This window comes from Sprattus sprattus (genome assembly GCF_963457725.1).
Source record: "Sprattus sprattus genome assembly, chromosome: 1".
Lineage (NCBI taxonomy): Eukaryota > Metazoa > Chordata > Actinopteri > Clupeiformes > Clupeidae > Sprattus > Sprattus sprattus.
Window position 1 is genome coordinate 12,160,688 of NC_137920.1, and position 24,063 is coordinate 12,184,750.

Genomic DNA, 24,063 nt, shown 5'->3' on the forward strand with positions numbered 1-24,063 from the left:
ACATTATCCCAGGGAACTCCCATATCCCACCATACCCTGACAGGTTACCTTACCTGCACACATGGTCGTTTGCAAGGAGGGGGGGACTCCTCCATCAGGGCCTCCTCCTCTGAAAAATGTAAACAAAGATGGTGGACCACACCCTACGCGGGTACTAGCGATATAATTTACAGTTATGTCGTGTTTTTGACTCGGAGAATAGGATAGTAAGAAACCACAAAGCCTGGAAGTATGTGTCGTTGTGCTCTACGTCAGCCATTAAGGACTGACTATCAACAGCAAACTCCCCATTTACCAGCTAGCTAATGGATAGTTTGTCCACAGAAAGACTGTCAATCATTCCACTTTTTCAAACAAATGAATCACCTTACCTCGATATCTGTTATTGCCGTTTTGGGCTGCCCAGAATTAATGTACAATTAATAAAAATCGGCTTGCGTTGGAAGAACTTAAGTCAGTTTAGCCTGCTCACGTGTCGGGTGCTTTGCATTCACTCCCCTTCTTGTGCGCAACGAAAAGCAGGGCTGTCTCTCTCCCTCCCCCTTTCTCGTTTTTTTTCCACCCGTATCTGTTAACGTTAGGCAGGTTTGTAGCTGCTATGCTAAGGCGAATACAATTAAAATCAGCAACGATGTATTCCTACTGTTGTACAAATGACAAGTATAATTCTAGTATTCATATATGAAACGGTAAAAGTCATATATATATATAGGATAAAAAAGGTGTATATCGGGTTCCTTTGCATTGAAACATACAGTGGCCTAACTACAGTATTTTGGAGGTTTTCAGTTTAGCCTCCGTGTGTGTGTGTGTTCATTGTTTTGGATTATCGTTAATGGAGAAGAAAGGAGAATGTAAAATGGCTATATTCCAAGGATTTGCCTTAACTGTGTGTAAGGGTTACCGAGAAAGGTGCTCCCTCTCGCTATGGTTAAAATTGAAAACCCCGTTTACTTCTCAAGCGTTATAAAATGTACCTATACTGTACTGACACGGTCATGAATATAGTACGAATGGCAGTTGTATGTAATCATACGAAAACAAGTCCATGGAATTGCCGTTAGACGAGAGTTTGGGTGGCTCTTAGAAGAGCCTTTGTTTATGGGGATTAACGCAGCTTTACTTGGAGCTGGTGTATTTGGTGACGGCCTTGGTTCCCTCAGACACGGCGTGCTTGGCTAGCTCACCGGGCAGAAGCAGACGCACTGCGGTCTGGATCTCCCTGGAGGTGATGGTGGACCTCTTGTTGTAGTGAGCCAGGCGGGAAGACTCCCCAGCGATGCGCTCAAAGATGTCGTTGACGAAAGAGTTCATGATGCCCATCGCCTTGGAGGAGATACCGGTATCAGGGTGGACCTGCTTCAGCACCTTGTACACGTAGATGGCATAGCTCTCCTTCCTAGTCTTTCTGCGCTTCTTGCCTCCTTTCCCTGCAGTCTTTGTCACTGCCTTCTTAGATCCCTTCTTGGGTGCTGACTTCGCTACTTCAGGCATGATTCCCGATGATGTAGGTTCAGATATGTGTGGGATAGCGAGGCTGCGTGTTTATAAAGAAGGGTGTATGCAAATCAGTAACTGTGACACGCCTATTAGAAATAAAGGATGAAGCGGGGTTAGCTGACGTTTCGTTTAGCTCCCCACCACTCACGAACAACCTACACCATTACGTCATATTAACGGACACTCCCCTTTCTTTTGTTACCAAGTCCCGCAATTTTTCTATTGATTAGTAGTGATCAAATACGCTCTCGTAATACCACACTGTTAATTTTAAAGCACCGTTTTCGTCTGTCTATTAATCGCTATTATTATATTTAGACTACTCTACAATGTTCTGGGTATGAAAATATTGATATAATACCAAACAGACAGCATAGCCACACTAATTGTAAAATGATTGCATGAAGATTTATACTATTCCAGCTTGCTATCGAAATTTCGTGTAGCCTAGTTGTCATGTGAAATATTACGGAGGACTGGGATGAATGTATTTTTTTTTTCTTTGAGAATATAGGACTGGAACAGAGTACTCCTTGTTTTTCTTATCTCTGTAACTGTTAAATAGACACTGGCGGAAACACGATTCATCCGATTTGATCTTCACTATGTGTTTCTGATCCTTTTGCAGAAGACCACACCACTAGACCTTTTACTAATATGACTTATCTCGCATTGGGCTGGTTATTATCAGATTTCCATCGCAAGTCTTTCAGCCTAGATGGTTTTATTCGACTGTGTAGACTACTCGTCATTGCCATTGACCTTGTGTGTTGGGCCAATATTAACCAAGCAACTTCTGGCATTTTTCTGCACATATTACTAAGGAGAGGATTTTATTTCACACCTACGTTATATTTTACAATACATCGTAATTTGATGTATATAGGTCAATGTTATGACTATTAACAACACAATTAATATCAGGTTGGATGGAATCGTTCGTTTGACCGACAGATTAAATACTACGAGTGCATTCAACCCTGAATTACCCAGGTTCTAAGGTGTACTGCCGGGGGTATCTTTTTTTTTAATATATATATATATATATATATATATATATTGCTCATAACACATTCAGAAATGATGAGGCTCAAAGAGGAAGCAGGCTAAACCAAATGAGACGACCTACAAGAAGACTGCGAAACAAGTCAGATAGACCCGCCCCACTATTGTCAAGGACGCGGAGATGCGCAGGCGTGACAATTTCTGCATTGTTGGAAAGGAATTCAATGTATGAATTCACCGATTTTTTATAAAAGCTGTTGTCCGGAACCCTATAAATAACATAATATGTCCGCGCACAAGCATAATCGTGGAATTGCAGCACGTGAAAGGCAGTTTCAGATCGAGTCAGATGACTTTCAAGTCTAACAGTAGGATGTGTTAACGTCCTTGAAAACCTTCAATGATATTGCCCCATTATGCATACAATATGTTTTTTATTCAACATAATTAATTAACAATAATTAACATAATTAACAATATGTTTTTTATTCAACTTTCCGTCCGACAGTGTAACTGTCTGTGTTCTGTGTTTACAAAGTTGAGTTGCTCTCTCGTTTGTCACCATATGTTATTATTTTACCGATTATGTACACGATATTGGCTCAAACACAGCTAATATAACAGCGATATGGCAATGTCAAGGGGGTGTCTGTATTCCTGAAGTTTTACAGTATTTACTGTTACTACCACTATAATAGTGGCAAAATAAGGCTTACATTTGTAGTAATGTTACTCTGTCAGGACAGGTGTATACTGGTCGTTATCCAATAGTACGAACCCATATTTCATTTTGGCTTCCCTCGTTTCTCTGAAAGTGGATGTGTATTTGCATGATAATATTTTAAATACTTACATTTCTGATATTTGGTCAGGGATTTTCTACAAGCAGATGTATATGAAGTCTAGTCCTTCAGTATGATCACTGCGGTCATCTTGGCGAGTCTGTGTTATACTGACTACAAAACATCCTAAGTCTGACAATAACTGGGGTGTATATACATTGTTTAAATATGTTTGTTAAGTAAAAGAGACTCAAGTTGCTATACCGGGGTATTTATGGTAAGTGTTTTGCTTGATTTTATGGATTTTATACGCATAATAACAGCTCTAAGTCCACAATAGCGACTCGATTTCCTCGATGCAGGACTCGCTTTTCAGTTTGGTACGACTCTGAAATAGGCTAAAAGTCGGCTTTCTTTAGTTAATATGTAAGACCAGAACTTATTCTTTATCTTTCAGAACTTTTTTTAAAATTTCCAGATTTTGTAATGGCTCATATTCTCTCAAAATATGAGAGGAGAAAACACAACTTGGTGCTCGACAGGAAAGAATGAACAGAGAGGCATCGACGTTGAATCTAAACGGTTCTCATGGTGAGCTTAATTTCAGCCTGCTTCACTAGCGGGGTACTCAGTCAGACATTTACAGTTGCTGTCAGTGCGTCTCTCTTGAACTCTCGAACAATGGCAGAAGTTGCTCCCGCTCCAGCCGCCGTCCCGGCGAAATCACCCAAGAAGAAGTCCGCCCCACGGCCCAAGAAGGCAGGACCCAGTGTCGGCGATCTCGTCGTGAAAGCTGTGTCGGCATCCAAGGAAAAGAAAGGTGTCTCTCTGTCCGCGCTGAAGAAGTCCCTAGCTGCCGGTGGCTACGACGTCGAGAAGAACAACACTCGCGTCAAGTTGGCCGTCAAGAGTCTCGTGTCGAAGGGTACTTTGCTACAAACCAAGGGCACCGGAGCGTCCGGCTCCTTCAAGCTGAACAAGGAAGAAGCCAAGAAGAAGCCAGTAAAGAAAGTTGCTCCCAAGGCGAAGAAGCCGGCTGCCAAGAAACCCGCCGCAGCAAAGAAGGCCACCAAGAGCCCCAAGAAGGCAGTGGCTAAGAAGCCCGCTGCTGCTAAGAAGTCTCCGAAGAAGGCGAAGAAACCCGCCGCTGCAAAGAAGGCCACCAAGAGCCCCAAGAAGGCAGTGGCAAAGAAGCCCGCTGCACCCAAGAAGGCAGCGAAGAGCCCTAAGAAGGTAAAGGCAGCAAAACCCAAGGTAGCTAAGCCTAAAACCGTCAAACCTAAAAAGGCAGCTCCCAAGAAGAAGTAAAGTGCAGACCTACATTCATCACAATGAATCAAAAGGCTCTTTTAAGAGCCACCCACTTATGTCATGAAAGTCTTTGTTCCAAACACACCTAACTGTTTTATGGTGGGTTCAGTAGTATGTTTCACATGTTAACGGGACTGGGTCATTGTTTACTGTACAAAATAACCTGGCCAACTGAAGTGTTGAGCTGTATTATCCGATAGTTTTTTCTGAAGAATGCAGTATTTAAGTGTTGCTGGCACTACCGAAAGTTTACATTAGTTGGTATTCATAGTGTACATCAACCAGTAGATCAATACGAGTGATTTCAGTCAACCCTCGTTTCAGCTTAACCACCACTTACAGGAAGTACAGCTGGTTCATAATTATACTTGATACACTTAAATAATGGGCCCTACCAGCATCAATGGAGATACACATAAACACATTATAATGTTGACAAGAAGGTCATACACGCATTTTGTCGGCGCCAGTTAGTTACCGCGGTAAGAATAATACCTGAACTGTTGGGCTGAAATTACTAGTGAGGTGTGATTTGAAAAATCAGGGATGAATACAGATACGTGTAAATCGACACTTAAAAGCCATAACACAAAGTATTTGCCTATGATAAATTGTTGGAAATGTCTGCAATATAAACCAACAAAAAGCGCGGTCAAATATAACAAAGAGTTCAACACATTACAATGACAGACTCGACCGACAGTTGGGTGCTACACGGCAATTGGCTCTACGCTTCAGTGAGTCAGCCAATGAAAAACTGCCGTCATTCAGAAGTGTTCTATTGTGACTGCAACGAACTTGATTTGGATATGGGACAATACAATAGTTAGCGAGCCAGCTTTCACCAATACTACACCTTAATTTGTTGTAGTCACAATAAAACAATTCTATTTACTATCTAAGATCTAAGGTTAATTACAATAACCGGTTATTGCAACTGTTGGGTACTTATACAGTGCCAATCCCCAAGAAAGGCTGGGAGCTAAATCTGAATAATCGGGTGTTAGTTGGTCAGCTAAGAATATTAAAGTACTTTATTCTCACATATACAAATGAAGAATCTGTATGTTCGGGCAAACGGATTTTTTTAAACATCGAGGCCGTGCTACACCTTTATTTAGTAGAAGTCCACTTTAATATCGAGCTTACTTTCATTAAATCGTTCCGATTTTATTGCAAAAAGGCGGTAAAAGCAGTTTAAGTGCTAGAGGAGTAACACAAAAAGTGGGCATAGCATCTCTGCTATGATTGGCTCTTGGCATTCCCTTTTCAGCGAATGAAGGTTTCGACTTTGTCCTATAATTTCTGTCTCAGTCACGATACCGTCCCATCATTCACTGACATCCGAAACCCTTTTAAACTACAATCAACATGAGTGGACGAGGCAAAACCGGAGGAAAAGCCAGGGCTAAGGCCAAGACTCGCTCATCCAGGGCTGGACTCCAGTTCCCCGTGGGCCGTGTTCACAGGCTGCTCCGCAAGGGCAACTATGCTCATCGTGTCGGAGCTGGAGCTCCGGTCTACATGGCTGCCGTGCTCGAATATCTGACCGCTGAGATCCTCGAGTTGGCCGGCAATGCTGCCCGTGACAACAAGAAGAGTCGTATCATTCCCCGCCATCTGCAGTTGGCTGTCCGCAACGACGAGGAGTTGAACAAACTGCTCGGCGGTGTGACTATCGCTCAGGGTGGTGTGCTGCCCAACATCCAGGCTGTGCTGCTGCCCAAGAAGACCGAGAAATCCAAGTAAACTTCCGAGTTTACATTCAAACAAAGGCTCTTTTAAGAGCCACCCAACTATATCACGTTGAAAAGCTTACCAATATTTCCCTCGATGTATAACCACTTCAGTTCACTTCCCCTGATCTGCTGGTATTCGTGGGTTGTTACTACATTTTGAGGTCATATTTGGGGCTGTTCTATAAAAGTACATAGTCAATTGCACTCACAGCAGCTGACTAGCCTTGTTTTTCTGAAGCAGCGTGACTGAATAAACTATTTACAGTAAATAGTAAAGTAATAGTAAATAGTTTATTTAATAAACTATTTACTATTATTGAATTTACTACCGAGGACCATTGCCTTGTCTGAAGGCTAACTGAAATAAAACAGTAATCTTGTGTTTTTCATTACATTCTTGAAACTATAGTGGTCAATGTCTTTGATAACACGCAGTCACACCAGTTTGCTTTTCCATTCATCGTGATCTAATGGTAGCTTGGCATGCGTGTATACATTGAGATTAGGTGGCCATGTCTTGTGCTCGTCTGTCGAAGTACACATGTTGGACCCAGCGGAGCAGATGTCTGACACAACAGGCGAAACGCATTATTGTCGAAATGACTATAAAAATAATGGCTTCTATTGCACTGCTTGGACGCTAACTGAAGCGTACGCTGTCATACAATACTACATATGTCTTTTCAGAATACAATGTAGTGTGCCAAAACTCACTTTAGAATTCAACCAACGAGCTGGATTGCATTTAATCTGAATAGCGTTAATTGTAAATGGTGGACATACACTTAAGCTATCTTGACATCACATGAACTAGACTCACACTCAGCAACTTGGTTTAAGTAAGAATGCTTTTTGTTTGTGAATTTTAAAATTTTCAATGACTGAATTAAGAAGCATCATAGGAGAGGATTAGCCTTTTAAGAAGAGAAACGCAAATCTTTCTTATTTGTATTTATGGTACTGGATTTGTTTCTAGTACTGTTAACCAAAGCTGGAGTCACATTGTTAACTTCGTTACTCGTTGTTTTTGTAGTAATCATTTTCTGTGTACGACTTCAGTTAACATTGGAAGAATCGCCAAAAAGGCGACAAAGCTTTGGACGAGAAGTCTGTCTCTGTTTACATTTTTGGGCGCCAACACCGATAATAGAAAAGGGCGCGCACTGATATCAGCCAATCAGCGAAGGCAAATACATTACGTAATAGGGGGCGGTGGCCTGGAAATAGTTTAAAGCTGCGAACTGCAGCAGACGAGTTACTGTTATTGACTTTTATCAAAGCAAGGACGAACAATGGCGAGAACCAAGCAGACAGCCCGTAAATCTACCGGAGGCAAAGCCCCAAGGAAGCAGCTCGCCACCAAGGCTGCCCGCAAAAGCGCCCCAGCCACCGGTGGCGTGAAGAAGCCCCATCGTTACAGGCCCGGTACCGTGGCTCTGAGAGAGATCCGTCGTTACCAGAAGTCCACTGAGCTGCTGATCCGCAAGCTGCCCTTCCAGCGTCTAGTCAGAGAGATCGCTCAGGACTTCAAGACCGACCTGCGCTTCCAGAGCTCTGCCGTCATGGCTCTTCAGGAGGCCAGCGAGGCTTACTTGGTCGGTCTATTCGAGGACACCAACCTGTGCGCCATCCACGCCAAGAGGGTCACCATCATGCCCAAGGACATCCAGCTGGCCCGTCGCATCCGTGGGGAGCGTGCTTAAGTTAATCTTTCCGTCTTGAAATCCAAAGGCTCTTTTAAGAGCCACCAAACTGTCAAAGAAGGCTTTATTCTGTCTATTAGTTAGTATGAAATATCTTAATTATCTAGTAGAACGAAAATGAAACGGGTCTGGATTTATTTCAGTATCCGTGTTTCTGTTAATCCCAGGAGGTATCGCCACTTACAACCATGTTCAAGTCTAACTTTCCACATAGACGCTTATTCCGCCGAGTTGTTTAAGACAATTCAGGTTTGGCGGTCAAGTAGCAGTTGCAGTGCAGCTTGTGATTCATTAATGTACACATTTATTCTATCTAATTTATTTGTATGATACGATCCCAACAATATCAGAGGCAACTTGGCACTTCGAGTTCTAGTTTAACTTATCAACAGCTAGCTAGCTGTTTTGTGCTATCCACGGATGTTCTGTTTAAGTGTTAGCAGCAAGCTAACAACAATGGTAGACACCTTCAATATTCTGTTTGCCCTGATAGTGTTCGTTTACAACAAACCGAGTCGGTGTAGACCTACAAAAGGTTGTGTAAATACCTTTATTCACATACAATATTTCCAAGTTAGACACCGAGACCCCGCCATCTTGTTTGATTACTCCCGCCCTCTGCACAACGTCGGATTAAATAATCGCCAACTTTGAAAGTTCGGCGGAGGCGTTTCCTTGCTCAACAGGCGGGATATTCATTTCCAACGACAGTTGGGCGATTAACGACCATCAGGGTTTGAATGAAAACTTCTATGTGCGCGTGGGACTATGGCCGTTTTAAAACGTTAACTAATACATGTTAAGCAAATAGTGTTCTGTGTTTCTTAAAAGATTGGCCATTTAACTAGTTACTGGATAGGGTCCCAAATCAAATGTGCCAGTTATAATATGTTTATGGGGAACGTGCTATTTATGCATGCATTTTTGAGAATACACCACTATAATTAAATGGCAGCCATTACAACAGATGCCATTAGTTCTCATGAGGTGACACTCACGGCACTGTAATGTTTTCTAAATCACCGCATATCAATATAGTTACAATAAAGACCGTATTCTTCGACAAATGTTTCAATGATAATTTAGATACGGTTATAGATTAACCATTCAACGGAGATATTTTTGGAATAATAGAATTGGAATAACTTTTCAAAGAAAAGGTGGGTGGCTCTTAAAAGAGCCTTTGAGTTGGAGTTTGTTAAGCAAACACTTTACTTGGAGCTGGTGTATTTGGTAACAGCCTTGGTACCCTCGGACACGGCGTGCTTGGCCAGCTCACCGGGCAGAAGCAGACGCACTGCGGTCTGGATCTCCCTGGAGGTGATGGTGGACCTCTTGTTGTAGTGAGCCAGGCGGGAAGACTCCCCAGCGATGCGCTCAAAGATGTCGTTGACGAAAGAGTTCATGATGCCCATCGCCTTGGAGGAGATACCGGTATCAGGGTGGACCTGCTTCAGCACCTTGTACACGTAGATGGCATAGCTCTCCTTCCTAGTCTTTCTGCGCTTCTTGCCTCCTTTCCCTGCAGTCTTTGTCACTGCCTTCTTAGATCCCTTCTTGGGTGCTGACTTCGCTACTTCAGGCATGATTCCCGATGATGTAGGTTCAGATATGTGTGGGATAGCGAGGCTGCGTGTTTATAAAGAAGGGTGTATGCAAATCAGTAACTGTGACACGCCTATTAGAAATAAAGGATGAAGCGGGGTTAGCTGACGTTTCGTTTAGCTCCCCACCACTCACGAACAACCTACACCATTACGTCATATTAACGGACACTCCCCTTTCTTTTGTTACCAAGTCCCGCAATTTTTCTATTGATTAGTAGTGATCAAATACGCTCTCGTAATACCACACTGTTAATTTTAAAGCACCGTTTTCGTCTGTCTATTAATCGCTATTATTATATTTAGACTACTCTACAATGTTCTGGGTATGAAAATATTGATATAATACCAAACAGACAGCATAGCCACACTAATTGTAAAATGATTGCATGAAGATTTATACTATTCCAGCTTGCTATCGAAATTTCGTGTAGCCTAGTTGTCATGTGAAATATTACGGAGGACTGGGATGAATGTATTTTTTTTTTCTTTGAGAATATAGGACTGGAACAGAGTACTCCTTGTTTTTCTTATCTCTGTAACTGTTAAATAGACACTGGCGGAAACACGATTCATCCGATTTGATCTTCACTATGTGTTTCTGATCCTTTTGCAGAAGACCACACCACTAGACCTTTTACTAATATGACTTATCTCGCATTGGGCTGGTTATTATCAGATTTCCATCGCAAGTCTTTCAGCCTAGATGGTTTTATTCGACTGTGTAGACTACTCGTCATTGCCATTGACCTTGTGTGTTGGGCCAATATTAACCAAGCAACTTCTGGCATTTTTCTGCACATATTACTAAGGAGAGGATTTTATTTCACACCTACGTTATATTTTACAATACATCGTAATTTGATGTATATAGGTCAATGTTATGACTATTAACAACACAATTAATATCAGGTTGGATGGAATCGTTCGTTTGACCGACAGATTAAATACTACGAGTGCATTCAACCCTGAATTACCCAGGTTCTAAGGTGTACTGCCGGGGGTATCTTTTTTTTTAATATATATATATATATATATATATATATATTGCTCATAACACATTCAGAAATGATGAGGCTCAAAGAGGAAGCAGGCTAAACCAAATGAGACGACCTACAAGAAGACTGCGAAACAAGTCAGATAGACCCGCCCCACTATTGTCAAGGACGCGGAGATGCGCAGGCGTGACAATTTCTGCATTGTTGGAAAGGAATTCAATGTATGAATTCACCGATTTTTTATAAAAGCTGTTGTCCGGAACCCTATAAATAACATAATATGTCCGCGCACAAGCATAATCGTGGAATTGCAGCACGTGAAAGGCAGTTTCAGATCGAGTCAGATGACTTTCAAGTCTAACAGTAGGATGTGTTAACGTCCTTGAAAACCTTCAATGATATTGCCCCATTATGCATACAATATGTTTTTTATTCAACATAATTAATTAACAATAATTAACATAATTAACAATATGTTTTTTATTCAACTTTCCGTCCGACAGTGTAACTGTCTGTGTTCTGTGTTTACAAAGTTGAGTTGCTCTCTCGTTTGTCACCATATGTTATTATTTTACCGATTATGTACACGATATTGGCTCAAACACAGCTAATATAACAGCGATATGGCAATGTCAAGGGGGTGTCTGTATTCCTGAAGTTTTACAGTATTTACTGTTACTACCACTATAATAGTGGCAAAATAAGGCTTACATTTGTAGTAATGTTACTCTGTCAGGACAGGTGTATACTGGTCGTTATCCAATAGTACGAACCCATATTTCATTTTGGCTTCCCTCGTTTCTCTGAAAGTGGATGTGTATTTGCATGATAATATTTTAAATACTTACATTTCTGATATTTGGTCAGGGATTTTCTACAAGCAGATGTATATGAAGTCTAGTCCTTCAGTATGATCACTGCGGTCATCTTGGCGAGTCTGTGTTATACTGACTACAAAACATCCTAAGTCTGACAATAACTGGGGTGTATATACATTGTTTAAATATGTTTGTTAAGTAAAAGAGACTCAAGTTGCTATACCGGGGTATTTATGGTAAGTGTTTTGCTTGATTTTATGGATTTTATACGCATAATAACAGCTCTAAGTCCACAATAGCGACTCGATTTCCTCGATGCAGGACTCGCTTTTCAGTTTGGTACGACTCTGAAATAGGCTAAAAGTCGGCTTTCTTTAGTTAATATGTAAGACCAGAACTTATTCTTTATCTTTCAGAACTTTTTTTAAAATTTCCAGATTTTGTAATGGCTCATATTCTCTCAAAATATGAGAGGAGAAAACACAACTTGGTGCTCGACAGGAAAGAATGAACAGAGAGGCATCGACGTTGAATCTAAACGGTTCTCATGGTGAGCTTAATTTCAGCCTGCTTCACTAGCGGGGTACTCAGTCAGACATTTACAGTTGCTGTCAGTGCGTCTCTCTTGAACTCTCGAACAATGGCAGAAGTTGCTCCCGCTCCAGCCGCCGTCCCGGCGAAATCACCCAAGAAGAAGTCCGCCCCACGGCCCAAGAAGGCAGGACCCAGTGTCGGCGATCTCGTCGTGAAAGCTGTGTCGGCATCCAAGGAAAAGAAAGGTGTCTCTCTGTCCGCGCTGAAGAAGTCCCTAGCTGCCGGTGGCTACGACGTCGAGAAGAACAACACTCGCGTCAAGTTGGCCGTCAAGAGTCTCGTGTCGAAGGGTACTTTGCTACAAACCAAGGGCACCGGAGCGTCCGGCTCCTTCAAGCTGAACAAGGAAGAAGCCAAGAAGAAGCCAGTAAAGAAAGTTGCTCCCAAGGCGAAGAAGCCGGCTGCCAAGAAACCCGCCGCAGCAAAGAAGGCCACCAAGAGCCCCAAGAAGGCAGTGGCTAAGAAGCCCGCTGCTGCTAAGAAGTCTCCGAAGAAGGCGAAGAAACCCGCCGCTGCAAAGAAGGCCACCAAGAGCCCCAAGAAGGCAGTGGCAAAGAAGCCCGCTGCACCCAAGAAGGCAGCGAAGAGCCCTAAGAAGGTAAAGGCAGCAAAACCCAAGGTAGCTAAGCCTAAAACCGTCAAACCTAAAAAGGCAGCTCCCAAGAAGAAGTAAAGTGCAGACCTACATTCATCACAATGAATCAAAAGGCTCTTTTAAGAGCCACCCACTTATGTCATGAAAGTCTTTGTTCCAAACACACCTAACTGTTTTATGGTGGGTTCAGTAGTATGTTTCACATGTTAACGGGACTGGGTCATTGTTTACTGTACAAAATAACCTGGCCAACTGAAGTGTTGAGCTGTATTATCCGATAGTTTTTTCTGAAGAATGCAGTATTTAAGTGTTGCTGGCACTACCGAAAGTTTACATTAGTTGGTATTCATAGTGTACATCAACCAGTAGATCAATACGAGTGATTTCAGTCAACCCTCGTTTCAGCTTAACCACCACTTACAGGAAGTACAGCTGGTTCATAATTATACTTGATACACTTAAATAATGGGCCCTACCAGCATCAATGGAGATACACATAAACACATTATAATGTTGACAAGAAGGTCATACACGCATTTTGTCGGCGCCAGTTAGTTACCGCGGTAAGAATAATACCTGAACTGTTGGGCTGAAATTACTAGTGAGGTGTGATTTGAAAAATCAGGGATGAATACAGATACGTGTAAATCGACACTTAAAAGCCATAACACAAAGTATTTGCCTATGATAAATTGTTGGAAATGTCTGCAATATAAACCAACAAAAAGCGCGGTCAAATATAACAAAGAGTTCAACACATTACAATGACAGACTCGACCGACAGTTGGGTGCTACACGGCAATTGGCTCTACGCTTCAGTGAGTCAGCCAATGAAAAACTGCCGTCATTCAGAAGTGTTCTATTGTGACTGCAACGAACTTGATTTGGATATGGGACAATACAATAGTTAGCGAGCCAGCTTTCACCAATACTACACCTTAATTTGTTGTAGTCACAATAAAACAATTCTATTTACTATCTAAGATCTAAGGTTAATTACAATAACCGGTTATTGCAACTGTTGGGTACTTATACAGTGCCAATCCCCAAGAAAGGCTGGGAGCTAAATCTGAATAATCGGGTGTTAGTTGGTCAGCTAAGAATATTAAAGTACTTTATTCTCACATATACAAATGAAGAATCTGTATGTTCGGGCAAACGGATTTTTTTAAACATCGAGGCCGTGCTACACCTTTATTTAGTAGAAGTCCACTTTAATATCGAGCTTACTTTCATTAAATCGTTCCGATTTTATTGCAAAAAGGCGGTAAAAGCAGTTTAAGTGCTAGAGGAGTAACACAAAAAGTGGGCATAGCATCTCTGCTATGATTGGCTCTTGGCATTCCCTTTTCAGCGAATGAAGGTTTCGACTTTGTCCTATAATTTCTGTCTCAGTCACGATACCGTCCCATCATTCACTGACATCCGAAACCCTTTTAAACTACAATCAACATGAGTGGACGAGGCAAAACCGGAGGAAAAGCCAGGGCTAAGGCCAAGACTCGCTCATCCAGGGCTGGACTCCAGTTCCCCGTGGGCCGTGTTCACAGGCTGCTCCGCAAGGGCAACTATGCTCATCGTGTCGGAGCTGGAGCTCCGGTCTACATGGCTGCCGTGCTCGAATATCTGACCGCTGAGATCCTCGAGTTGGCCGGCAATGCTGCCCGTGACAACAAGAAGAGTCGTATCATTCCCCGCCATCTGCAGTTGGCTGTCCGCAACGACGAGGAGTTGAACAAACTGCTCGGCGGTGTGACTATCGCTCAGGGTGGTGTGCTGCCCAACATCCAGGCTGTGCTGCTGCCCAAGAAGACCGAGAAATCCAAGTAAACTTCCGAGTTTACATTCAAACAAAGGCTCTTTTAAGAGCCACCCAACTATATCACGTTGAAAAGCTTACCAATATTTCCCTCGATGTATAACCACTTCAGTTCACTTCCCCTGATCTGCTGGTATTCGTGGGTTGTTACTACATTTTGAGGTCATATTTGGGGCTGTTCTATAAAAGTACATAGTCAATTGCACTCACAGCAGCTGACTAGCCTTGTTTTTCTGAAGCAGCGTGACTGAATAAACTATTTACAGTAAATAGTAAAGTAATAGTAAATAGTTTATTTAATAAACTATTTACTATTATTGAATTTACTACCGAGGACCATTGCCTTGTCTGAAGGCTAACTGAAATAAAACAGTAATCTTGTGTTTTTCATTACATTCTTGAAACTATAGTGGTCAATGTCTTTGATAACACGCAGTCACACCAGTTTGCTTTTCCATTCATCGTGATCTAATGGTAGCTTGGCATGCGTGTATACATTGAGATTAGGTGGCCATGTCTTGTGCTCGTCTGTCGAAGTACACATGTTGGACCCAGCGGAGCAGATGTCTGACACAACAGGCGAAACGCATTATTGTCGAAATGACTATAAAAATAATGGCTTCTATTGCACTGCTTGGACGCTAACTGAAGCGTACGCTGTCATACAATACTACATATGTCTTTTCAGAATACAATGTAGTGTGCCAAAACTCACTTTAGAATTCAACCAACGAGCTGGATTGCATTTAATCTGAATAGCGTTAATTGTAAATGGTGGACATACACTTAAGCTATCTTGACATCACATGAACTAGACTCACACTCAGCAACTTGGTTTAAGTAAGAATGCTTTTTGTTTGTGAATTTTAAAATTTTCAATGACTGAATTAAGAAGCATCATAGGAGAGGATTAGCCTTTTAAGAAGAGAAACGCAAATCTTTCTTATTTGTATTTATGGTACTGGATTTGTTTCTAGTACTGTTAACCAAAGCTGGAGTCACATTGTTAACTTCGTTACTCGTTGTTTTTGTAGTAATCATTTTCTGTGTACGACTTCAGTTAACATTGGAAGAATCGCCAAAAAGGCGACAAAGCTTTGGACGAGAAGTCTGTCTCTGTTTACATTTTTGGGCGCCAACACCGATAATAGAAAAGGGCGCGCACTGATATCAGCCAATCAGCGAAGGCAAATACATTACGTAATAGGGGGCGGTGGCCTGGAAATAGTTTAAAGCTGCGAACTGCAGCAGACGAGTTACTGTTATTGACTTTTATCAAAGCAAGGACGAACAATGGCGAGAACCAAGCAGACAGCCCGTAAATCTACCGGAGGCAAAGCCCCAAGGAAGCAGCTCGCCACCAAGGCTGCCCGCAAAAGCGCCCCAGCCACCGGTGGCGTGAAGAAGCCCCATCGTTACAGGCCCGGTACCGTGGCTCTGAGAGAGATCCGTCGTTACCAGAAGTCCACTGAGCTGCTGATCCGCAAGCTGCCCTTCCAGCGTCTAGTCAGAGAGATCGCTCAGGACTTCAAGACCGACCTGCGCTTCCAGAGCTCTGCCGTCATGGCTCTTCAGGAGGCCAGCGAGGCTTACTTGGTCGGTCTATTCGAGGACACCAACCTGTGCGCCATCCACGCCAAGAGGGTCACCATCATGCCCAAGGACATCCAGCTGGCCCGTCGCATCCGTGGGGAGCGTGCTTAAGTTAATCTTTCCGTCTTGAAATCCAAAGGCTCTTTTAAGAGCCACCAAACTGTCAAAGAAGGCTTTATTCTGTCTATTAGTTAGTATGAAATATCTTAATTATCTAGTAGAACGAAAATGAAACGGGTCTGGATTTATTTCAGTATCCGTGTTTCTGTTAATCCCAGGAGGTATCGCCACTTACAACCATGTTCAAGTCTAACTTTCCACATAGACGCTTATTCCGCCGAGTTGTTTAAGACAATTCAGGTTTGGCGGTCAAGTAGCAGTTGCAGTGCAGCTTGTGATTCATTAATGTACACATTTATTCTATCTAATTTATTTGTATGATACGATCCCAACAATATCAGAGGCAACTTGGCACTTCGAGTTCTAGTTTAACTTATCAACAGCTAGCTAGCTGTTTTGTGCTATCCACGGATGTTCTGTTTAAGTGTTAGCAGCAAGCTAACAACAATGGTAGACACCTTCAATATTCTGTTTGCCCTGATAGTGTTCGTTTACAACAAACCGAGTCGGTGTAGACCTACAAAAGGTTGTGTAAATACCTTTATTCACATACAATATTTCCAAGTTAGACACCGAGACCCCGCCATCTTGTTTGATTACTCCCGCCCTCTGCACAACGTCGGATTAAATAATCGCCAACTTTGAAAGTTCGGCGGAGGCGTTTCCTTGCTCAACAGGCGGGATATTCATTTCCAACGACAGTTGGGCGATTAACGACCATCAGGGTTTGAATGAAAACTTCTATGTGCGCGTGGGACTATGGCCGTTTTAAAACGTTAACTAATACATGTTAAGCAAATAGTGTTCTGTGTTTCTTAAAAGATTGGCCATTTAACTAGTTACTGGATAGGGTCCCAAATCAAATGTGCCAGTTATAATATGTTTATGGGGAACGTGCTATTTATGCATGCATTTTTGAGAATACACCACTATAATTAAATGGCAGCCATTACAACAGATGCCATTAGTTCTCATGAGGTGACACTCACGGCACTGTAATGTTTTCTAAATCACCGCATATCAATATAGTTACAATAAAGACCGTATTCTTCGACAAATGTTTCAATGATAATTTAGATACGGTTATAGATTAACCATTCAACGGAGATATTTTTGGAATAATAGAATTGGAATAACTTTTCAAAGAAAAGGTGGGTGGCTCTTAAAAGAGCCTTTGAGTTGGAGTTTGTTAAGCAAACACTTTACTTGGAGCTGGTGTATTTGGTAACAGCCTTGGTACCCTCGGACACGGCGTGCTTGGCCAGCTCACCGGGCAGAAGCAGACGCACTGCAGTCTGGATCTCCCTGGAGGTGATGGTGGACCGTTTATTGTAATGTGCCAAACGGGAAGACTCCCCAGCGATGCGCTCAAAGATGTCGTTCACGAAAGAGTTCATGATGCCCATCGCCTTAGAGGAGATACCGGTGTCGGGGTGGACCTGCTTCAGCACCTTGTACACGTAGATAGCATAGCTTTCCTTCCTGGTCTTTCTGCGCTTCTTGCCTCCCTTCGCGGCCGTCTTTGTCACGGCTTTTTTGGATCCCTTCTTGGGTGCTGGCTTCGCTACTTCAGGCATGTTGTATCGCTGTCTATCTCAGAGAAAATGTTATGAGCTTTGAGGTTGCCATCTTTTTATATAAATGTTTATGCAAATGAATGACTGCTACACTTAATTTCCCTCCAACACCAATCACTGAGACACGATTGGTTACTTTGCAGAAAAGGGGCCAGTCAATGAAACATGGCCAGCCCCTCCCACAGAACAGCAGTTACCCGAACCCCTCTAGTGTTGATTCATTTCCCGCACTTTTCACTAGAAATAAAGAAAATTAGTCAAAATATACACTAGAATATTATAAATACATTAACTAGCCTGAGTCTGCATAATCAATTACTTGTTTTAACTTCGTGTTTATGGGAGAGATGACATTATATTACGCCGATATAAATGTCAGTTGTGGAATAAGCCCAGTGTTGTACTAACAAAGAGTGAGCTTTTTCAGAGAAAAATCATTAACTGTGTTTCGTTAATGGGGGCAGCGGTAGTGAGGGCCGTTTTTTGGGGGGGGATTTGAACACCATTAAAAACAGGACATGCAACATACGATTGGTGGAGTAGGCATTATTACTCAGAAATATGAGTGGCATTACTGTGTGGAAACTACAGGTCTAAGCGATTGGATATGGCTTTGATGAAGTATTTGGGTGGCTCTTAAAAGAGCCTTTTGGGTTCAGTTTGGATGTGTGATCAAATATTTATCCGCCGAAGCCGTACAGAGTGCGGCCCTGACGCTTCAGAGCATAGACCACATCCATGGCGGTCACGGTCTTTCTCTTGGCATGCTCGGTGTAGGTGACGGCATCACGGATGACATTCTCCAGGAAAACCTTCAGCACACCACGAGTCTCCTCGTAGATGAGGCCGGAGATACGCTTCACGCCACCACGGCGAGCCAGGCGGCGGATAGCGGGCTTTGTGATTCCCTGGATGTTATCACGGAGAACCTTGCGATGACGCTTGGCGCCTCCTTTTCCGAGTCCCTTTCCTCCTTTGCCTCTTCCAGACATTGTACAGCTTTTCAGTTTAAAAGTAAGCAGATAGTGATTCCAAACTGTGACAGAAGTTGTTGATTATAGTTAGAAAGAAGACCCTTGAGAAGACTTACTACGTCATCACGGGTTAACCCTCCCTGTTGGCTCCATAGACATGAATAGGTAGACGCCCCTTTCGCCGCGACGATTTTCGCCGTGGCAATGGGCTGAAGCAGTCAATGGGGGCGTCTACCTATTCATGTCTATGGTTGGCTCTGCGTCATTTAAGGCAGTCCCATTCTGTTCACCGGAAGTATTGCTTGCTTGCCTGATTTTCAACAGGCCTGCTTCTGGCTGCCTCTGCTGGCCCAGTCATAACAGTAATGCACTAGGAAAATACTTTACAGTCATGTAATATTTTATTTGTTTATATTTATGCTTTGAAATAAAACGAAAATCATACAGTCTATTCAGTTAGTTTAATTCAGCTAGTAAACAACACAGAAACACAGTGCCGGCTTTGGACAGGACAGATTCAGCTTCCATTGGTGTGAGTGCGGACTAATATGACAGGAAAGTTTCATTTATGTTCTGGTTTTGACAGAAATACGTTAACAACAGGAATAATAACAATCATGACAACACATACAATAACAATAACATGCTCTGTATGTTTACAGCCCAGTATATGGAGCCCTTTTGCTTCTCTTCACAGAGTAGATGGCGTGAATGAAGTACAGGAGGGTTGTGATGAACGCCAGTATCTGGAAATGCCACACACACACACACACACACACACACACACACACACACACACACACACACACAGGAACCACACACACACATTTTTTTTTTAAACAACCGCATTTGTGAGTACTTATCTCATCAAAATACAAAAACGCTGGCATGGCTGTTATTATTCTGTGTGTGTGTCATAAGTAGGCTGGCTATGGTTTGTTTGTGGTTACCGTGGCGGCGATGAAGTACTTGTAGAGCACTGCCACGACACTGGGCCCGACCCAGTTTATCTTCTTGTGCGCACCGAGAGCATTGGTGATGATGGCCAAACATATGGCTGCACTCAGGTACATCAGTGTGGCCAGAACATGGAACACTGCATCCTGACACAAACAGAGAGAGACAGAGGGGGGGGGGGGGCACAGACAGAGAGAGACAGAGGGGGGTGGGGGGTGGGAGAGACAGCGAGGGGGGGGAGCACAGAGAGAGACAGAGGGGGGGGCACAAAAAAAGGGGGGGGGGGGGCACAGAGGGAGAGAGACAGAAGGGGGGGGGAGACAGGGGGGGCAGAGAGACAGAGAGGGGGGGCACAGAGGGAGAGAGACAGAAGGGGGGGGGGGGGGGGTGTTAGAGGGATCACACGCACACACACACACACACATACACATACAAAGATTACACACACACACACACACACGCACATACAAACAAGCGCACACCCACGCACGCCACAAACGCACACACACACACGCACACATACCAGTTTGAGAAAGATTCTGCTCCCATTGGCCCCGCAGCAGAAGAGGCCGAGCCAGACGCTGGTGAGCAGGAAGCAGGCGATGGAGCAGAACATCACCCAGCACAACACAGGAGCCGCGTGGGAGCCAGGGGAGATCAACAGCATCCACACCAGGCCGCCAAACACCTGGGGGGGGGAGAGGTGGGGGGGAGCGGAGGGATGGAGAAGGAGTGAGAAAGAGAGAGAGGGAGGGAGGGAGGGAGGGAGGGAGAGAGACAGAGGGGGAGAGAGAGGGATGAAAGGGTTAATGAAAGGAGAGTAAATTCCACTATGCAGCTTGACCGCAACGTTGGTAAGGAAGTCAGAGTGCATGGTCAACCGCAGTAACGGCACTCCGCCACAAGGAGACATTAAGGAGAGAAGAAGACGGAGAAAGACAGAAGTGAGTGAAAGAGAGGAAGGGGAGTTAAGGAGGGAGGGAACAAGGGAGATTAATTGAGAGAGGGAGGAGGGAGGGAAAGAGAGAGTTACAAAGAGAAGAAGGAGACAAAAATATGGAGGGAGAGTTGAGAAAGATAACAGGCAGAATCCTACCGAGGTGAATCCTGAGTTTAAGCCTGTGAGCTTTCAAGCGGCAGAAAGCAGCAATGAGTAAACATGAAAATTAGCATCACAAAGTAAATGAGGAAATATCATGGAATAACATTAAAATGTTTTAGCGTCAGAACTTCCACCAGACTCACAGGCACACACACACACACACACACACACACACACACGGCGCCTACCATCTCTGCGATGAAGAGGCGGTCAGGCATGGTGCGCAGAACTGCACGGCCCTTAGGCAAAGAGTTACGGTTCTCCGATGAAGACATGGTTCCTGGACTCCACAAGTAAAGGAAAGAGTAGAAAAGAAACCTTGAAAAAAAAAACTTAAAACAATATCAGGCTCGGTTGAGATTTGTCCAAACCTTCCAACCATGTTGTACTGCACACATTTAGACTTTATTATTAAATGTATTATTACTTACTACTGAACACACACACACACACACACACAAACACACTACTGAACCTAGTTTTGTGAAAAAAAGATCAATACGAAGGAACCCCACCTTGTCTTTGCTGCTGGTCCAGAGAGGGAAAGCACGTCTGTGAACTCACTCAATGCTGTCTGGTCAGACCAGAGATGCGAACATCAGAAACAGCTCACATAATTACGTGTGTCAGCGTGTGTTTGTGTCAGCATGTGTGTGTGTGTCTCAGCATGTGTGTCTGTGTGTGTTTCAGCTATTTTGTGCTGATGAGTCGTGTGTGCCACACCAATTCTAAGTGTGAGTTTTCACAAACAAGTATGGAGGACCAAACCACAGTTAACGGTCCGTGCAGCTCACAGCTCGCAGCGGTCTAGGCTTCACAGCTTGTTCTGTCTCTTTGTGTGTGTGCGTGTGTGTGTGTGTGTGTGTGTGTGTGTGTGTGTGCGTGGTTGTGTGTCTGTGTCTGTGTGTGTGTGTGTGTGTGTCTGTGTGTTGTCGCAGCCCAGCACTCAGTACGACGCGACCAGGGAATTCCAAAGCAATTATTCTTTATTGAACTCTTTTAGGCACTCAAACATTACAACAGAGGTAGTCAAAATTAACAGAAAATAGGGGAAGCCCTACGCCTTGCACCCAGTGCAACCAGCGTCTTCCCCTCTGTCTTTCTCACTCTTGTCTGTCTCCCCTCTGTCTTTCTCACTGACTATTTAACTCTTAACAAATGAGTTGCTGCTCAGGTGCCAAACTAGCCTAACTATTTGCACCTGAGCTTGCAATCAGTGGTCGCCGACCTCACTAGGCCCCAGAGCACCTCCCCTGGGTCCTAGAGCCTGCCCTGTATAGTCCTGGTCACCCATGTTAACCTAAGTGGGAGCCTAAGAGCAGCTTGGGCTACCACACACCCTCCCCCTTAACTTCAGGCCCTTCCCAGAGCTAAAAGGAAGGTTTTAATTATATTCTTTAAACCTAAATACAAGTGTCAGTCAAAAACACATTCAGGAAAACACAGGTTCTTTCAAAATACCACAATTTTAACATTAAATGTCCGTGTCTCCCTGACCACAGGGTCTTCTTCCCTCTTAGCCAGTCTCAAACTTTTCCGCGTCGGGTCTCCGTTGGTCTGTCCATTTTGGTCTGGCTTTCGGGTCTACCCTTCCCCCTTCCGGTCGTGAACGCTCTTCCTCTCTTTATCCATTCGAGGATTCAGTCTCTGTGCATCAGGTTGAAGCATGGCGGCCATTTTGTGTTGTGGCAGCCAAGCCACCAGGGGAATGTTACATATCCCTCGTCCGCAACCTGACGTCCACAGTAGGATACAGGAGTCCAAAAAGGCTTCATGGCAGGACAGGACATCTGGATCTCCACAGCGCCATCCGGGTCTGAGAACGACAGAGAAGTTACAAGAGTGGCAGTTTAGGAGCCATCGACTTACCCTGCCGTTTGTCTTTCTTGGTCTCTTCTCTGTCTTCTCACGTTGTGCACTGGAGACCACGCCAGTGTCTTCCCCGTCTTCTGTTGCCTCTCCAGTTGCCAACTCCTCACTATTTAAGGCCAGCTGCCTATTCAAATGCGCCTTTGCTTCCAGCTTCTTCAGCTCCACATGCGTCACCTCAGGGAAGCAATCGCCCACCTCTGGCAGGGTGAAGAGTCCCTTCCTCTTGAGCGTGGCGGGTTCGGGCACGTCTTTGCCATCCGTCTCTGCCTTCAGGGTCTTCTCCTTCAGAGCACTGATTTCCTCCTCCTCGCTGGCCATCTCTGCAGCTTGCATGGTGACGACGTCCAGCTCCAGCTCCAGCCTCTCGTAGGTCTCCAGTTTGATCTGCTGCTCGCTAACCTGAGCCTGGAGCTCCACCACACGCTTCTCTGAGGACGACTGCAGCTCATAAAACTCCTTGTCCTTCTTGTCATGTTCCTCATCATTTTCCTCGCCATCATCTTCATAATCGACATCAAGGACGTCATCGTCATTGTCATCTTCATCGATGAACTCACCCAGGAAGACATGCTCATTGGTCCCGGCCATCTTTGGTAGAGCATCCCAGGCCTGGACAATGTTAGCCGCTCCATGCGGTTGGTAACCTGCTTCATGCTGCTTTTCCTCCTTCATGGCAGTAAGCATTGTAGTTACCTTCAGTCCCTTGGCCCCCTGGGTCAGCTTCTCCACGACCTCTTCTAGGTCCTCATCAGACGAATCAGCCGATGCCTGTCTGCAGAGCTCCAGCAGGGCTTCCTGCAGTCTTTGCTGCCCCTGCAAGATGGTGGCCAACATCTCCTCCATCGCCGGATCCATAGTCGACATCTCCTAACTTAAGCTGAGTCACTGTGCCTGAAATCCCCCTCTTCGGCGACTTCGCTGGGTCACTCTGCCCCTCTTCAGTTAGCGTGGGTCACTGTGCCCGCATTCTCCACCATATGTCGCAGCCCAGCACTCAGTACGACGCGACCAGGGAATTCCAAAGCAATTATTCTTTATTGAACTCTTTTAGGCACTCAAACATTACAACAGAGGTAGTCAAAATTAACAGAAAATAGGGGAAGCCCTACGCCTTGCACCCAGTGCAACCAGCGTCTTCCCCTCTGTCTTTCTCACTCTTGTCTGTCTCCCCTCTGTCTTTCTCACTGACTATTTAACTCTTAACAAATGAGTTGCTGCTCAGGTGCCAAACTAGCCTAACTATTTGCACCTGAGCTTGCAATCAGTGGTCGCCGACCTCACTAGGCCCCAGAGCACCTCCCCTGGGTCCTAGAGCCTGCCCTGTATAGTCCTGGTCACCCATGTTAACCTAAGTGGGAGCCTAAGAGCAGCTTGGGCTACCACAGTGTGTCTGTGTGTGT

The 24,063-nt window shown here is 44.2% G+C and overlaps 11 protein-coding genes across 11 annotated transcripts; 6 read left to right on the forward strand and 5 right to left on the reverse strand.

Moving 5' to 3' along the window:
- Nucleotides 1-1,119: 1,119 nt before the first annotated feature.
- LOC308365197 (histone H2B) lies at nt 1,120-1,494 on the reverse strand (the record flags this gene model as incomplete). The annotated part of the gene is made up of 1 exon (XM_080838552.1): nt 1,120-1,494. The coding sequence occupies one exon, from the start codon at nt 1,492-1,494 to the stop codon at nt 1,120-1,122; it is 375 nt and encodes a 124-aa protein (XP_080694678.1).
- Nucleotides 1,495-3,968: 2,474 nt separating this feature from the next.
- LOC308364935 (histone H1-like) lies at nt 3,969-4,595 on the forward strand (the record flags this gene model as incomplete). The annotated part of the gene is made up of 1 exon (XM_080838220.1): nt 3,969-4,595. One exon carries the CDS (start codon nt 3,969-3,971, stop codon nt 4,593-4,595), a length of 627 nt encoding a protein of 208 aa, XP_080694346.1.
- A 1,374-nt stretch (nt 4,596-5,969) lies between these two features.
- LOC308365112 (histone H2A-like) lies at nt 5,970-6,347 on the forward strand (the record flags this gene model as incomplete). The annotated part of the gene is made up of 1 exon (XM_080838445.1): nt 5,970-6,347. The coding sequence occupies one exon, from the start codon at nt 5,970-5,972 to the stop codon at nt 6,345-6,347; it is 378 nt and encodes a 125-aa protein (XP_080694571.1).
- Nucleotides 6,348-7,629: 1,282 nt separating this feature from the next.
- LOC308365011 (histone H3.2) lies at nt 7,630-8,040 on the forward strand (the record flags this gene model as incomplete). Its single annotated transcript, XM_080838325.1, has 1 exon — nt 7,630-8,040. The coding sequence occupies one exon, from the start codon at nt 7,630-7,632 to the stop codon at nt 8,038-8,040; it is 411 nt and encodes a 136-aa protein (XP_080694451.1).
- Nucleotides 8,041-9,251: 1,211 nt separating this feature from the next.
- On the reverse strand, nt 9,252-9,626 carry LOC308365161 (histone H2B; the record flags this gene model as incomplete). Its single annotated transcript, XM_080838506.1, has 1 exon — nt 9,252-9,626. The coding sequence occupies one exon, from the start codon at nt 9,624-9,626 to the stop codon at nt 9,252-9,254; it is 375 nt and encodes a 124-aa protein (XP_080694632.1).
- Nucleotides 9,627-12,100: 2,474 nt separating this feature from the next.
- LOC308364946 (histone H1-like) lies at nt 12,101-12,727 on the forward strand (the record flags this gene model as incomplete). Its single annotated transcript, XM_080838231.1, has 1 exon — nt 12,101-12,727. The coding sequence occupies one exon, from the start codon at nt 12,101-12,103 to the stop codon at nt 12,725-12,727; it is 627 nt and encodes a 208-aa protein (XP_080694357.1).
- A 1,374-nt stretch (nt 12,728-14,101) lies between these two features.
- LOC308365120 (histone H2A-like) lies at nt 14,102-14,479 on the forward strand (the record flags this gene model as incomplete). Its single annotated transcript, XM_080838457.1, has 1 exon — nt 14,102-14,479. One exon carries the CDS (start codon nt 14,102-14,104, stop codon nt 14,477-14,479), a length of 378 nt encoding a protein of 125 aa, XP_080694583.1.
- A 1,282-nt stretch (nt 14,480-15,761) lies between these two features.
- Nucleotides 15,762-16,172, forward strand: LOC308365044 (histone H3.2; the record flags this gene model as incomplete). The annotated part of the gene is made up of 1 exon (XM_080838363.1): nt 15,762-16,172. One exon carries the CDS (start codon nt 15,762-15,764, stop codon nt 16,170-16,172), a length of 411 nt encoding a protein of 136 aa, XP_080694489.1.
- Nucleotides 16,173-17,383: 1,211 nt separating this feature from the next.
- LOC308365177 (histone H2B 1/2-like) lies at nt 17,384-17,758 on the reverse strand (the record flags this gene model as incomplete). Its single annotated transcript, XM_080838530.1, has 1 exon — nt 17,384-17,758. The coding sequence occupies one exon, from the start codon at nt 17,756-17,758 to the stop codon at nt 17,384-17,386; it is 375 nt and encodes a 124-aa protein (XP_080694656.1).
- A 680-nt stretch (nt 17,759-18,438) lies between these two features.
- On the reverse strand, nt 18,439-18,750 carry LOC308365238 (histone H4; the record flags this gene model as incomplete). Its single annotated transcript, XM_080838614.1, has 1 exon — nt 18,439-18,750. One exon carries the CDS (start codon nt 18,748-18,750, stop codon nt 18,439-18,441), a length of 312 nt encoding a protein of 103 aa, XP_080694740.1.
- A 911-nt stretch (nt 18,751-19,661) lies between these two features.
- Nucleotides 19,662-21,066, reverse strand: LOC308367336 (myelin and lymphocyte protein-like; the record flags this gene model as incomplete). Its single annotated transcript, XM_080841231.1, has 3 exons — nt 19,662-19,835; nt 20,213-20,377; nt 20,980-21,066. The coding sequence occupies 3 exons, from the start codon at nt 21,064-21,066 to the stop codon at nt 19,662-19,664; spliced, it is 426 nt and encodes a 141-aa protein (XP_080697357.1).
- Between the last annotated feature and the right edge of the window lie 2,997 nt (nt 21,067-24,063).